This window comes from Geotrypetes seraphini, chromosome 8 (assembly GCF_902459505.1).
Source record: "Geotrypetes seraphini chromosome 8, aGeoSer1.1, whole genome shotgun sequence".
Taxonomy (NCBI): domain Eukaryota; kingdom Metazoa; phylum Chordata; class Amphibia; order Gymnophiona; family Dermophiidae; genus Geotrypetes; species Geotrypetes seraphini.
Window position 1 is genome coordinate 142451065 of NC_047091.1, and position 15803 is coordinate 142466867.

The window sequence follows — 15803 nt, forward strand, 5'->3', positions numbered from 1 at the left end:
CACCCTAGCCAGCAGATTCCATCTCCCCTTAACTGTATCGCCACCCTGGCATCCTGTTTGTCTGCTTAGATTGTAAGCTATTTCGAGCAGGGACTGTCCCCTTTGTGACTCTGTACAGCGCTGCGTACATTTGGTAGCGCTCTAGAAATAATTAGTAGTAGTATGTTTGCCAGCATGACATATACTAGAAAACAAAGGCAATGCCATATCAGGGGACTGGTCAGCCCTGTCACTGGAGGTCCCTTCCACTGTCAACTGTTCAGAGCGTCATTTAGCTCCACGAAGATCCTACCTTCTTTTACAAGAAAAAAAGTCTGGTAACTATTTTAACAGAAAGCAAGATGCTGCTTGAATCTTAGCAAGTAATGATGAACTGAGATCTGCGTTTTAGGACCTGATTTACTATAAGGGTGTCCATTCCTCAATTATGCAAAAACAGCTTTCATGCACCTGGCGGCAAGGTAAGTTATTCAGGCATCAGTTCTTTACTGCACTTTTGATAGAGGGTTTAGTCCTCTTGTTTGTTTTTCAAAAATTATTTATGCATTTTAACTTTTTGACAAACACATAATCAAAAAGGAAGAAATAATACATTGCCAGTGGGCCAAAAAGCAAATCACAATTTTCCAAGAAATAACAACTGTGCCGGCTTGTATAATTTGTCCACAATATGGGAGGCTAGAACGGGAAGGGGTAAAACGCGGACCTCACGGACCTGGCGGATCTAAAACCGCACGTCCTTAAAAATATGAGGTCCGTGTCCGTGCCACTTGTAGTTTTTGTCTCTGACGTCTAGACCTCTATGAGATTTTAGCGCTGACAGATCCTAATACTTTTCCCTCCCTATGCTGGGACGGATCCGTCAGCGCTAAAATCTCTTAGAGGTCTGTCAGAGACTGAGGCACGCGTTTTACCCCTTCTCCAAGAAAGGCAGAGCAGAGGGGTACATCGAGCAATTCAGAGGAAGGAAAGCAGCCGAGGCTCTGCCTCATGCCTACGATCCTCAGACTGAACCCCGGCAGCACCCAGCAACGTTTGGAGACTTCTTTTCCATAACGCACGTCCTAAACCTATGTCCCCGCTCTCTTTGTCTTTCCGAAAACCTATACATAAGAAGGCTTTTGCTCTGCCACTCCAGCACTAGTCTCTGTCTCTGACAGACCTCTATGAGATTTTAGCGCTGACGGATCCGTTTAAGCATAGGGAGGGAAAAGTAAAATCTGTCAGCGCTAAAATCTTATAGAGGTCTGTCAGAGACAGAAACTACAAGTGGCACGGACACGGACCTCAGATTTTTAAGGATGTGCGGTTTTAGATCCGCGAGGTCCGTCAGGTCCCTGTTTTACCCCTTCTCGGCTAGAACTGCAAATTTAACTGAAAATATTTCACTGGTAAATTATTCAAAAGAAAATAAAGATGTAACTAGGTGGGCTCTGAACTTAACTTCATTGAGCTAATATACAAGTGGCATAGCAAAAAAACAAAAAAGAAGACCCAGCAATCCACAGTAAAATCGATTCAATGAGAAGCAAAAATAGACTGTGGATAAGATGTCCTGAAAATGATTTATTTCTCTTTACAACAAAATATAAAAATACAATAATAGTCCAACCGGACCCTACACGGTCCTTTTTTTAGAAAACACGCCTTCCTCAGGGGTCCAGTAGATGTAGAAACACAAAAAAATAAAAAGGACTAAAATCAAAGAACTTGTCTTGGGGCAGATAGTCGAAAGTAACTGAAGACAAGCAGATAAACGTGTAAAACTGTAGCGGGTGGGTTTTACAATGGTACGGGGAGGGGGGGAGGGTAACAAAAGTGCATCTATGGAGTGAAAAATATGGTATACTGAATACCAGTAGAGGCGAGAGTTACCGTATTTTTCACTCGATAAGACGCACCCCTATGTAGAGAAGGAAAACCCAAGTAAAAAATTCCTGCCCACGCCCTGCCCTGTACCCTGTCCCCCATCCCCCATCTGGTGATCTAGTGGTAGATTGGGATAGGGTACAAGGCAGGTCTAGGGCCTTAACGCGTGGAAAATTGCGCACTAAATTGCCGCGCACGCTAGCCGCTACTGCCTCCTTTTGAGCAGGCGGTAGATTTTTGGCTAGCGTGCGCAAATCCGGTGCGTGCGTTAAAAACAATAGCGCACCTTTGTAAAAGGAGCCCTATGTTTTTTAGAAAAGAATCGCTAACTACAATGGGGCAAGTCTATAAACAAAGGGCCTAGAATTAGGCATCTGTAAGATGGAGAACAAAACTTACAGAATACCGACTAATGGAAGTTACATGCGTAACTACTAATTAGTGCCAATTAAGGATAATTATAACCTATTATTGCTCCTTAACGCCAATTATCAGTTCATTAATAAATTGAGTTACGCACGCAACTGATCTTACTCTATAACTTGTGCAAGTAAATTTGTATTCCAGTAGCAAATTTGGGTGCACACATTTCAAGAATTATGGGATCTGGGCCTGATGCTATATACAGGGCCCAAAAAATCAGCGCTGATTAGAATGGCACTTAGGGCTCCTTTTACTAAGGTGCGCTAGCGTTTTTAGCGCGCGCTAGCTGAAAAATTACCGCCTGCTTAAAAGGAGGCAGTAGCGGCTAGCATGCGCTAAAACCGCTAGCGCACCTTTGTAAAAGGAGCCCTTAGTGCGATTCTATAAGGTAGGTGTACCTTTCAAAGAATCGCACTTCGTGCTTGTGCATCACATAACTTTAAGGCACGCCCATTTAGGCCAGCTAAATCCAGGCCTAAATGTCTGCGCTTAAGTTGTGCGCAGACCGGGCGTATTCTATAACAATGTCTATAACTTTTAGGGACGCCCACAATCTGCCCCTGGCCACGCCCTCTTTTCAAATTCACACACCGCAACTGGTGCGTACTTTTTACATAAATACGCTTTGCAAGTTCTGAGTGTAACTTTTAATTAGAGCCAATTAGCGTCAATTATGAGGTCTTGATTGCCAATTATTGGCCCAATTAGGCCAATTAAGTTGTGTGCACTGATTTGTGCACAGAACTTAAGGCGTCATAATCAGAATTTGGGGGTCTGTGTGTAACTAGTGCATAAATATTAGCATCTCCTTTATAATATTACCCCCATAATGTGCTCATTTTATTTTTCACCGAAAGAAAGATCATAACTGAAGAGTATGGGACTGTCCGTCAGTTAGGGAAACATTCTCTGGCTCAAGGGAATGCTGAAAATCCTTCTCCATTCTGTCTGCGTCCCATAGGGCTGTCATTACTTGAAAAAGATGCTATGTAAACACCTGACACAGGCGTGCCAGGCTCTGTACACTCGACTGTCAGGGTGACTGGGCAATAACAGCCCAAAGAAAACAGTGGAACGGATGACACACGTCAGCAAATCTAGGCTAGAGATGAGGTGTTGCATCACCGCATTCCAGGTCCAGAACAGGGCTTAATGTTCTCATACGCACACGTGAAATGCTTCCTAGAAACCTATCCAACAGCTATTTAGATAACAGAATTTTATCTGCCGGTTATGAAGTGAGTAAACACTGCATGTATCTCTATCAATCTATATATACATACACACATGGATATATATTTGGAATTACAAAAATTTCCACACAGCTACATTAAGTGCTGCTATTCATTTTATGATTGCCTGCCCTGCCTGTAATGTATTAAGGAAATGGTGAACCCACCATAACACGCATGAAGACAAATGTCAAAAGCCGTTTACTTATTTAAAAGGCTACTGATAATGGTGAAAGGGCAACTTATGACCTTGGGCAAACCACTCAATCCTCCACTGCCTCAGGTAAACAAACTGAGATTGAAAGCCTTCCAGGAAGAGGGAAATACCGTATTTTCGCGGATATAACGCGCACCCGTGTAAAACGCGCACACGGGTATAGCGCGCAGAAACCACAATATTATGTATAAAAACTTTTGTATACCGCGCTCACGGGTATAACGCGCATGCTGCCCGACTGTCCTTTCGCCCGCCCCGACTCTCCTCTGGCCGCCCCGACTCTCCTTTCGCCCGCCCCGACTCTCCTCTGGCCACCCCGACTCTCCTTTCGTCCTCCCCGACTCTATGTGCGCTGTCCCGACTCTCCGTTTACCCGCCCTGCCCTGCCCCCCCCCCCGGCAGGACCACTCGCACCCCCACCCCGAAGGACCGCCGACTCCCCGACAATATCGGGCCAGAAGGGAGCCCAAACCCTCCTGGCCACGGCGACCCCCTACCCCCACCCCGCCCGACGCCCGATTCACCCCCCCCCAGCAGGACCGCTCGCACCCCCACCCCGAACGACCGCTCGCACGCGCTCCCACCCGCACCCGCGATCGGAGCAAGAGGGAGCCCAAGCCCTCTTGCCCGGCCGACTCCCCGACAATATCGGGCCAGGAGGGAGCCCAAACCCTCCTGGCCACGGCGACCCCCTACCCCCACCCCGCACTACATTACGGGCAGGAGGGATCCCAGGCCCTCCTGCCCTCGACGCAAACCCCCCTCCCTCCCTCCAACGACCGCCCCCCCCAAGAACCTCCGACCGCCCCACCAGCCGACCCGCGACCCCCCTGGCCGACCACCACGACACCCCCACCCCCCTTCCCCGTACCTTTGCTAGTTGGCCGGACAGACGGGAGCCAAACCCGCCTGTCCGGCAGGCAGCCAACGACGGAATGAGGCCGGATTGGCCCATCCGTCCCAAAGCTCCGCCTACTGGTGGGGCCTAAGGCGCGTGGGCCAATCAGAATAGACCCTGGAGCCTTAGGTCCCACCTGGGGGCGCGGCCTGAGGCACATGGTCGGGTTGGGCCCATGTGCCTCAGGCCACGCCCCCAGGTGGGACCTAAGGCAGGGGGTCGCGGGTCGGCTGGTGGGGCGGTCGGAGGTTCTTGGGGGGGGCGGTCATTGGAGGGAGGGAGGGGGGGTTGCGTCGAGGGCAGGAGGGCCTGGGATCCCTCCTGCCCGCAATGTAGTGCGGGGTGGGGGTAGGGGGTCGCCGTGGCCAGGAGGATTTGGGCTCCCTCCTGGCCCGATATTGTCGGGGAGTCGGCCGGGCAAGAGGGCTTGGGCTCCCTCTTGCTCCGATCGCGGGTGCGGGTGGGAGCGCGTGCGAGCGGTCGTTCGGGGTGGGGGTGCGAGCGGTCCTGCTGGGGGGGGGGAATCGGGCGTCGGGCGGGGTGGGGGTAGGGGGTCGCCGTGGCCAGGAGGGTTTGGGCTCCCTCCTGGCCCGATATTGTCGGGGAGTCGGCCGGGCAAGAGGGCTTGGGCTCCCTCTTGCTCCGATCGCGGGTGCGGGTGGGAGCGCGTGCGAGCGGTCGTTCGGGGTGGGGGTGCGAGCGGTCCTGCTGGGGGGGGGAATCGGGCGTCGGGCGGGGTGGGAACTATGTAGAAAAACTTTTGTATACCGCGCTCACGCGTATAACGCGCGAGGGGTATGCGCGGTAGGTAAAAACGCGTATAACGCGCGCGTTATATCCGCGAAAATACGGTACAGTAAAACACCCTGTACACTACAGAGTCACAAAGGAGACAGTCCCTGCTCAAAGGAGCTTACAATCTAAACAGACAAACAGGATGCCACGGATACAGTTAGGGGGAATGGTTAATCTGCTGGGCTAGGGCAGTGGTGATTAGGGTTATGGATTGAAGGCTACATCAAAAATGTGGGTTTTCAGTCTGCTTTTAATCAAGGGAAGGGGCCTGGTGGACAATTCGGGTAGTTTATTCCAGGCATACGGGGCAGCTAGATGAAAAGAACGAAGTCTGGAAATGGCAGTGGAGAAGGGTAAAGCTAAGGGAAGCTGATCTAAGGAACAGAGTTATCTGGGAAGTATATAAGGAGAGAGAAGAGAGGAGAAATATTGAGGGGCAGCAGAATGAACACAATTGTAGATTAGTAATAGGAGTTTGAACTGTATGCGAAGGAGGATAGGAAGCCAGTGAAATGATTTAAGGAGAAGCGTAACATGAGTGTAGCGAGGTTGGTAGAAGATGAATCGTGCAGCAGAGTTTTGCACAGATTGTAGGGGGAGAGGCAGCACAACGGGATACCAGTTAGAAATAGATTGCATTAATCTAAACGTGAGGTTAAGAGAGTGTGGACAAGGGTCCGGGTAGTATGCTCAGACAGGAAGGAGCAAATTTTGGCAATGTAATGGAATAATATATGGCAGTGATCTCAAACTCAAACCCTTTGCAGGGCCACATTTTGGATTTGTAGGTACTTAGAGGGCCTCAGAAAAAAATAGTTAATGTCTTATTCAAGAAATGACAATTTTGCATGAGCTAAAATTCTTTATAGTTTATAAATCTTTCCTTTTGGCTAAGTCTTAATAATAATATTGTCATTTATAGCTAAAGAGACATATGATCAAGAAACTGTTTTATGATAAACATACAGAGGGCCTCAAAATAGTACCTGGCAGGCCGCATGTGGCCCCCGAGCCACGAGTTTGAGACCACTGATATATGGGCATATTTTTCAAGCCAATAGGAGGAAATATTATTTATACTCAAAGAATAGTTAAGTTCTGGAACTCATTGCCAGAGGATTTGGTTACAGCTGTTAGCGTAGCAGGGTTTAAGAAAGGTTTGGGCAAGTTCCTGGAGGAAAGGAGCATAGTCTACTATTGCGACAGATATGGGTGAAGCCACTGCTTGCCCTGGATCAGTAGCATGGAATGTTGCTACTCTTTAGTTTTCTGGCTTGTTACTCTTTGGGATTCTGGAATGTTGCTACTGTTTTTGTCAGGAACTTATGACCTGGATTGATGACTATGGAAACAGGATACTGGGCTAGATGGACCACTGGTCTGATCCAGTATAGCTACATCAAAAAAATAACCCTCTCTTTTATCAAGCCGCATTGCCCAACAGCAAGAGCTAAATGCCTAGCCGCCCTTAGGAATAGAATACGCAGATGCAATCCCGAAATCGGGGAGGTTCATGTGGGGGCAGAGAATAGGAAGAACAGGGCGGGACCAGGTGTCTCTCTCTTTTCATAGAGGAAATCTGGCAACCTTAACTAGGGATCTTTCCTCCAAGAACTTGTCTGAACCTTTCTTAAACCCAGATACGCTAATCACTGTGAGCACATCCTCTGGGGACAATTTCCAGAAAGCTTAACTATTCTTTGAGTTAAAAAAAATATATATTTTTTTTTCCTTTTTGTTTTAAAAGTATTTCCATTTAATTTCATTGAGTATCCCCTGGTTTTTGTACTTTTTGAAATGTAGTCTACCTAGCATAGCTGCCACTCAGAGTAATCACCCCCTTCCTCCATGTGCCTCACCCCCTCCTCTAGACAAACAAGGTCAGTTCTGCCAGTCCTCTGCCCAGAACAGGAAGTTGATATCAGAGGGGGAGGGAATGGCAGAACTGACAGCACCCCCATACTACATGCACTAAGGGTGAATTACACCCACTGCCCTGTCCTTGGTACGCCACTAGGCCATACTCCTAATTTGTTTTCTAATTTCAGCCAAACAGCTGAAAATTCACCAAAATCAAGAAGCCTGGAAAATATGGGCCCAATATTGAAAAGCTCTCATCTGTACAGCAGAACTCGCTGTAGAAAGTGGTACTGAAAATTCTTACAAGCCATCAAGGCACTGTCCAAAGAGTACCAGGGCTGGGCATGGGCATTCCAGCTACATTTACAGATAGTTGCTATTTAGGACAGCCTTTACCCCCAGAGCTATACACATATCAGCCACCGCTTCTGTGGCATCTGAGTACTAACTTGTAAAGCATGGCCTTGACTTTATAAACAGTGCCTAAAAGTAGAGTGGAACGGGTAGTCGTGAATCACTTGTTTACTCTTTCCAAAACTACAAAGACTAGGGGGCATGCAATGAAGCTACTAAATGGTACATTTAACACAAATCAGAGAAAATATTTCTTCCCTCAATGTGTAATTAAACTCTGGAATTCACTGCCAGAGAATGTGGTAAAAGCAGTTAGCTTAGCAGGGTTTTAAAAAGGTTTGGATAATTTCTTAAAACAAAAGTCCATAAGCCATTATTAAGATGGACTTGGGGAAATCTACAGCTTATTCCTAGGATAAGTGGCTGTCAATCTTCAGTTAGGTCCCGTTTATACAATCGTGCCTAAATTGGACATAGGAACTAGTAGGCATCAAAATCTTAGGTGTCCCCTATTTATGCCAGGGTTTTCTTGGCCTAAATACTGGCGCTTGAATCCAATTTAGGCACCCAGACATAAAACATGCCCAAGATCCATCCCCAACCTGCCTATAACAACGCCTAGTTTCTGTTAGGCACCTTAGGCTAGGCATATACAGAGTTAGGCACTTGCCACCCAATTAATTTTAATTTTTGCCAATTATGTTTCTGTTTATTAAAATCTTTATATACCGCATATGCAGCCAAAAAGGATCAAAGCGGTTTACAATATAACTCAATCAAATTTATAAAAAGAACTCCATTTAAATAGGACACCAGGGAAAAATGCTTGAGTACCTGCTTGGCTGTGACCCAGTGGGTGGGATAGAAGCTCAATGGGACAGTCCTGCTTTTCCCACTACCAATGCCCCCAAATACTTTTAAAAAATCCATGTCCTGATTTTGAAGCGGTTCATAGACAGTAACGCGGAAGACAAAGGCGCGCGCCGACAACTGAGCGCAAGACGGAGGCGCGTGCTGAAGAAAAAGACTGTTTTTAGGGGCTACGACAGGGGGTTTTGTTGGGGAGCCCCCCCCCCCACTTTACTTAATATATATCGCAGCGGCGTTGTGGGGGGTTGTAACCCCCCACATTTTAGTGAAAACGTAACTTTTTCCCTAAAAACAGGGAAAAAGTTAAGTTTTCAGTAAAATGTGGGGGGTTACAACCCCCCAAACCCCCCACAACGTGGCGCGATCTGTATTAAGTAAAGTGGGGGGGGAGTTACCCCCTACACCCCCCGTCGTAGCCCCTAAAAACAGTCTTTTTCTTCGGCGCACGCCTCCGCGCTGCGCTCAGTTGTCTGCTCGCGCCTTTGTCCCGGCGCGCTTTTGACCTGACACCTTTTGAAGGCAAAGGATTAAATTAAAGGATTTGTCAGCGCCAGCTCTTGATTCCTGCTACCCCAACCTCAGGGTCTGAAGGCAATGAGAGGAGAGAAGAGAGACCTGAGGGTGCCAGGTTAAGAGACTCAGAACATGTGACTGATTATTTGGAGAGGGTTCATAGCATTCTGTGACAAGGTGGTCCTAAAGCATTCACCCATTATTAACAGGAGGGAAGCATTTTCCATTAGCAAGCTGTTAATTTGCATCCTAATGAACTGTGATATATCAACGAAGGTAATATTATTAGCATTGTAAATGTTCTTTTAATAGTTTTAAATATTTAACTAGTTGACAGTAGACTGAATCCAGCACATTGCAGTTCCCCCACTCAACACATTTACCAAACAACCCTGCAAATATCTTCTCTGCACCCTCGGGACTTAGGGCTAGATTCACTAACCTTCTTTCCGTGTCCGATGCGTTCCCGATTGCATGCAGGCTGATGAATTCACTAAAGGCCTGCATGCAAATGGGGACGATCGTTGGCAAACCCCCCCCACCCACCGCACAGATCGCTAGAGAGTGATCCTTAAGCATACGCAGACCATCTTCCTTGCTTTTTTTTTTTTTTGCAAGCCTGTGGTTTTAACCCGCTTTAAGCCTGCGGGATAAAACCACAGGCTTGCACTGCGGGGAAGGGCAGGAGAGTCGGGGCAGCAGGAGAGATTTGGGGCTGAGAGCAGGAGATTGTGGCAGGCATTGATTGGGGCTGAGAGCAGAGCGGCAGGCAAGAGAATTGGGGCAGAGAGCAGGGTGGCCAGAGCAGGAGAATCGGGGTTTTTAGCACAAGCTACTGGTCCTCACCAGTCGCTAGTTTTTGGATCAGCCAGCCAGTCAATAAGTTTAGTGAATCGCGTCTTTGCATACTGATTCCCCTCATTTGCAAGCATGGATCGGGATTGGATCAGAGGAGAGGTTAGTGAATTGGTTCGGAGGGAAATCGGGTCGCAAAGGGCTCGCAAACTGATCGGTGCATGATCGGTTTGATTAGTGGATCTAGCCCTTAAACCCTGTCTCTGAAAGCTAGTTGCCGAGTCAGTCTTCTCATTATGCCTAGCCACCAGAGCCCAATCACAGGATTTTCTTTAAATAATTACAGAAACAGATGTTTGTACACTTACTTTGCAAGTAATCTGCCAGGTCACCACCGTTGCAGTACTGAAAAAGAAAAAAAACAAAATTCCATGCTCAAGTCCTCAGAGTCACACGTATAAAATTATTGTCCAACATATGGTCCTAGCACACAGAGAAAATGCACTGTGGTGATACGAGAGATGTTCAATAATTTAGCTAACTGAATATGAAATAAAATAGCAAGCGTGATGAAACAAGTCTGCGCATGTTGTGACATTTCTCAAGGTTACTCATGCACAGTTGTGACTCAATGCGAGTCTAACATTCCAAGAGACAGGATATCAGGAGAGTCTTCGTACGAATCAAGTAAGAAACTGCTAGATTTGGAGCACCATTCAGTGATAAAATTTCTCACAAAAGAAGGGAAAAAGCCAAAGGAGATCCATGAATGCATGACTGCAGTTTATGGTGAGTCGGCCCCATTATCCTACAAAGTAAAATTTTGGAGCAAGCAGTTTAAGTGGGATAGAGAGTCCTTTGATGATGACCCTCACACTGGATGGCCTGTGGAAGCAACTTCCACAGAAATGTGCAAGAAAGTCAAGGATTTAATTTTTTAAGTTGTTCCAACTAGCTGAAGAAATAGGCATCTCGGCAGATAGTGCAAGATGGTGTTCCAAGAATGTTGACGCCATGTCAGAAAGCCATGAGGTTCCAGTACTGTCAGGAGAACTTGGAGATGATCTGTGAAGACCAAGTGAATTTTTTTTTCATTGTTTGGTGACTGGAGATGAGACTTGGGTCTCTCACAGAGATCCTGAGTTCAAAATCGAGTCAATGCAGTTGAAACACAAGTCATCCCCCATCCCAAAAAAGCTCAAAACAGAAAACTGCAGGCAAAGTCATGGTAACTATCTTCTGGGATGATGAAGGACTTTTGCATCTGGAGTTCATGCCACCCAAAGACAACCATAACCGGGGAGAGTTAAGTCAACACAATGATTGCTTTGTGGAAGTCAATCAAGGAGAAAAGATGAGGAAAACTCACAACAAGCATGCTGCTTCTTCAAGACAATGTGCCAGTGCACGTCACGACAATCACCACCCTACAATCCTGACCTGGCTCCCTCGGATTATTTCCTGTTCCGAGTTTTGAAAAAAATCTCTCCGTGGACAGTGGTTTTCAAGTGATGAAGATGTCATGGAAGCTGTGATATCCTGGTTTGAAGGTCAAAAAGAAGAATTCTTCAAAGGGGTTAACGACATTGCAGGAAAAGTGGATGAAATGTATGGAGCTATCAGGAGACTATATTGAAAAATAAAACAAAGCTTTTTTGCTTTCTTACTGAGGTAGATAAATTATTGAACACTCTTTGTAACAACACAAAGGCCTCTTTTTATTAAACTGCGCTAGCAGTTTTTAGCGCCGGGAGCCACGTTGAATGCCTCACGCTGCTCCCGACGCTCATAGGAACTCTGTGAGCATCGGGAGCAGCGCGGGGCATTCAGCGCGGCTCCCTGCGCTAAAAACTGCTAGCGCAGTTTAATAAAAGGGGGCAAAAATCAAAGCAGAGAAAAAAAGATATAAGCTAGTTTTCCAATGCTCTCCAGTGTTACTGTCAGAACCGAGTCTTCTTCTACAGGACTGTAAATTATGATAGCGGGACACCACAAGTCTTTGGTGCAATGAAATAATCACTTCAGTTATCCACACCATCATTTTGTCTACTCAAAATAGCATGTCAATTATATCTGAAGCAGTTTTAGCTACAGAGGTGAACCCGGAAAACTCCCCCTTTCTCATGTTGGCCAATTTATAACATGGGATTCTTGTAATGATTTAATTTAGCGGGATTGGGGGGGGGTTTGGCTGGACAATCTACCATGATCAATCATTAAGACAAGAAGGGAGATTGGGCTCTCATGGTTTAACCAAAATGCAGATAAAATCCTGCAGCTTGAATAATCTTTTTCATAAATACATTTGATCATGCATCCCCTTTTTTAATCCAACATCATTGGTTGCCCGTGGAAGCCTGAATCATTTTAAAAGTATTTTGTTTAATTTATCAAATACTATCTGGGCAGTCTTCTATGATTTAACTGTTTTACTGTGAATTTGTCATAATAAAAACAAGCACCGAAACAGCTTTAAAACAATAACACAATGAAAACAAAAAGACAACAATAGGACATCTGTATCCAATGATTCCAACCATCCATAATAAAAAAACAAAATAATATTACAATTATATTTCATTTTTGTTCCCACCCTCCTACCCTCAATATCCATAGCATATGTATAACTGTCCAGTCTATGACATAAAACAGATGACATCAACAATCATCACCCCTACTCTTCTCTTTTAGGTCTCAAAATACTATCTGGGTAGTCTTCTAAAAGCTGTATTGTCATGGTAGGTCGTGTGTCATATAATGAATTGAGGTCTTCTCTGCTTTCCATCAGTTTCCAGTTGAAAAGTAAAGGATTCTTTATTAGTGGTTGGTTGGATGCATACAGACGACTTAAACAACCAGATACAGCAGTATCAAGACAAATAACACTGAAAATTCAAAGAAAACCACCAATTATCAGCTGTTTATACCCTCCAAAACAACTCCCAATCCCTATCTCATCCCTCAATCCAACCTCTCTCACTCCTTAAGGACAATAGTTCTGCAGAACCAATTTAGTGATATGGCTATTTAGATATCTAAGGTGATCAAGAAGCTGTAAAGCAATTTTTAGAAAGTTCATTCTGTTTCTAGTCTGCTAAAATTTGCAACTCACCTTCTCCTGCTATCCGGTAACACCTTTATTTAATACAAAAATGGTAATACCATTAACAACATATTTTTTTTTAGCATTATTCTTAGTGCTATTTGCTGGATTCTTAAATGGTGACTTTGCTTTAGACCTTACCAGGAGAAGGTGGGCTATAAATGCACCACATAGCATTAGGAGAAAGGACAGAGAGAGCTCTGAAAGATCAGTCAGTGAGAGAAATGTAAGAAGTACAACTGAAAGGAAAACCTGTTTAACTAATATAACAGAATCTCTCACCTCCATCACCAAGTAGATAGAATTTGCCAACTCCTGGGGAAGACAAAAACAAAACAAAACAGAGATTAATACTGGAACATGGCTGCCAAGAAATCAAATATGCTAATTTCTTTTACCCTACTGCTGAAATCCTGAGACAACGGGCTCCTTTTACAAAGGTGCATTCGGGCCTTAACGCGCGGAATAGCGCGCGCTAGCTGTTACCGCCTCCTCTTGAGCAGGCGGTAGTTTTCGGGTAGCATGCGCTAACCCGGTGCATGCGCTAAAAACGCTAGCGCACCTTTGTAAAAAGAGCCCAATGTCTCTAAAAGGGGCAATTCCATAAAACAGTTTCTAATGTTTACTGCTGATTATACACGTAAAATGATTAGTCTAACTCTTGCACCCCCTTCCTAAACCACATTTCCACTATTGACTTCTGACAGTTACATATGTCATTGTTAGGCATTAACATGTCACCAAATTTACAGTAGTGAAATTATCTGCGTTTTCCTCATAACTGCCTTCACTCTGTCCAGGAAGTTTCAATTAATCACCTCGGATATTAAGCCCTTTCCCTACATTCAAGACTCCTTTGAGGGTGTGGGCTAGAGGTGTGCACAGGGGACATAACCCCCACACATCCCCAGCCCATCATCAGTCAATTTCTTTTCATCCTCATCCTACTCCAATCCTATTGCTTCTGTTCCCTCACCGTCCCCAGTTTTTTTTTTCCTATCCCTGTACCCAAACCGAATTAGAACAATGTTGTAAATTCAAGAAAAAAACACACTTTTGTTATTAACACTGCGAAAGTCAGTGAAAACAAACTTATGAAAGAACTGTAAAGATGTCTATATCCACATTACTGGAAAATGGGTGCCAGTTATTTTAGATGGTACTACATCCAGACTGGATGCATAGAATGCATCCTAATATGAGTGACAAATACTAGAGAAATTGTGGGAAAAAGAACATATGAATAACCATAGTGGGTCAGACCAATGAGCCATCTAGCCAGTATCCTGTTTCCACAGAGGCCAATGCAGGTCACAAGTACCTGGCAAAACCCCCCAAAGTAGCAACATTCCATGCTACCGATCTAGGGCAAGCAGTGGCTTCCCCCATGTCTGTCTCCCCAGGGCTCAATACTTGGACCCATCTTATTTAATATTTACATAAATTACCTAGAAGAAGGAACATCCAGTGAAATCAAGTTTGCAGACGACACAAAGCTATGCCGGGCAATCAGATCGCAGAAGGACAGCGAGGAACTCCAGATCGACTTGAATCAACTGGAGAAGTGGGCAGATAAATGGCAGATAAAGTTTAATGTGGAAAAATGCAAAGTGATGCATTTAGGTAGAAAAAATAAAGATCACAAGTATAGTATGTCAGGTGTAACTCTGGGAAAGACCGAACAGGAAAAGGACCTGGGTGTACTGATAGATAGGACCCTAAAACCGTCGGCACAATGTTTGGCGGTGGCGAAAAAAGCAAATAGAATGCTAGGCATGATAAAGAAGGGAATTACAAGTAGATCAGAGAAAGTTATAATACCGCTCTACAGAGCCATGGTCAGACTGCACCTAGAATACTGCGTCCAGCATTGGTCTCCATACCTAAAGAAGGATATAAAACTGCTAGAGAGGGTGCAGAGACGAGCAACGAAGCTAGTGAAAGGTATGGAGAACTTGGACTACGAGGAACGACTTAGGAGACTGGGGTTGTTCTCCCTTGAGAAGAGGAGACTGCGAGGAGATCTGATTGAAACTTTCAAAATATTGAAAGGATTCAACAAAATAGAGCAGAGGAAGCAGTTATTTACAATGTCCAATGTGACACGGACAAGAGGACATAAACTGAAGCTGAGGGGGGACAGGTCCAGGACAAATATCAGGAAGTTCTGTTTCACACAGTGAGTGGTGGACACCTGGAATGCTCTCCCAGAGGAAGTAATTGCAGAATCCACCGTTCTAGGATTTAAGGGTAAACTAGATGCACATCTCCTTAAGAGTGGCGTAGAGTGATACGGGTAAGGGTAAATTAGATGCACATCTCCCTTGAGAGGAACATCCCCAAGATCAATGCCCCACACATTCTTGGATATTTTTTGAATAATCTATCAGGCCTTCAGACATGCCATTCGGTCACCTCATGTTTTTCTGGTAACCCACTATTTCTTAATGGCTATGGCTTCTTCATTTGCCCTCTCAATATGTTAATTTTCCATGTTTTTTGTTTTTTATAATAATTTTTCTTATACTTTAAAGTGCTTAGTAGTAGTATAAATATCAATAACTTAATCTTTGTGACTAAAAACTTATCTTAAGTATTTGCATTGCTCATTTCTCTCTCTCTTATCACATCGGGAAAGGGACCTGTCACATCTCCCTTGAGAAGCATACGGTGATATGGGGACTAAAACTAGGCCAGGGTACACCTGGTGGAGCCTCCGTGTATGCGGATCACCGGACTCGATGGACCCAGGGTCTAATCCGGAGATGGCAATTCTTATGTTCTTATGTCTCAATAGCAGACTATGGACTTTTCCTCCAGGAACTTGTGCAAACCTTTTTTTAAAACCAGCTACATTAACTGCTCTTACCATAT

At 45.1% G+C, this 15803-nt stretch overlaps 1 protein-coding gene across 1 annotated transcript in view; it reads right to left on the reverse strand.

Moving 5' to 3' along the window:
* ULK1 (unc-51 like autophagy activating kinase 1) overlaps positions 1-15803 on the reverse strand; it is a 176226-nt gene that overhangs the window by 111990 nt on the left and 48433 nt on the right. Inside the window, exons 4-5 of the mRNA XM_033957048.1 lie at positions 13212-13244; positions 10195-10231 (exon numbers count right to left, since the gene is read on the reverse strand). Coding sequence (XP_033812939.1) covers positions 10195-10231; positions 13212-13244 — 70 coding nt within the window. The remainder of the gene's footprint in view (positions 1-10194; positions 10232-13211; positions 13245-15803) is intronic.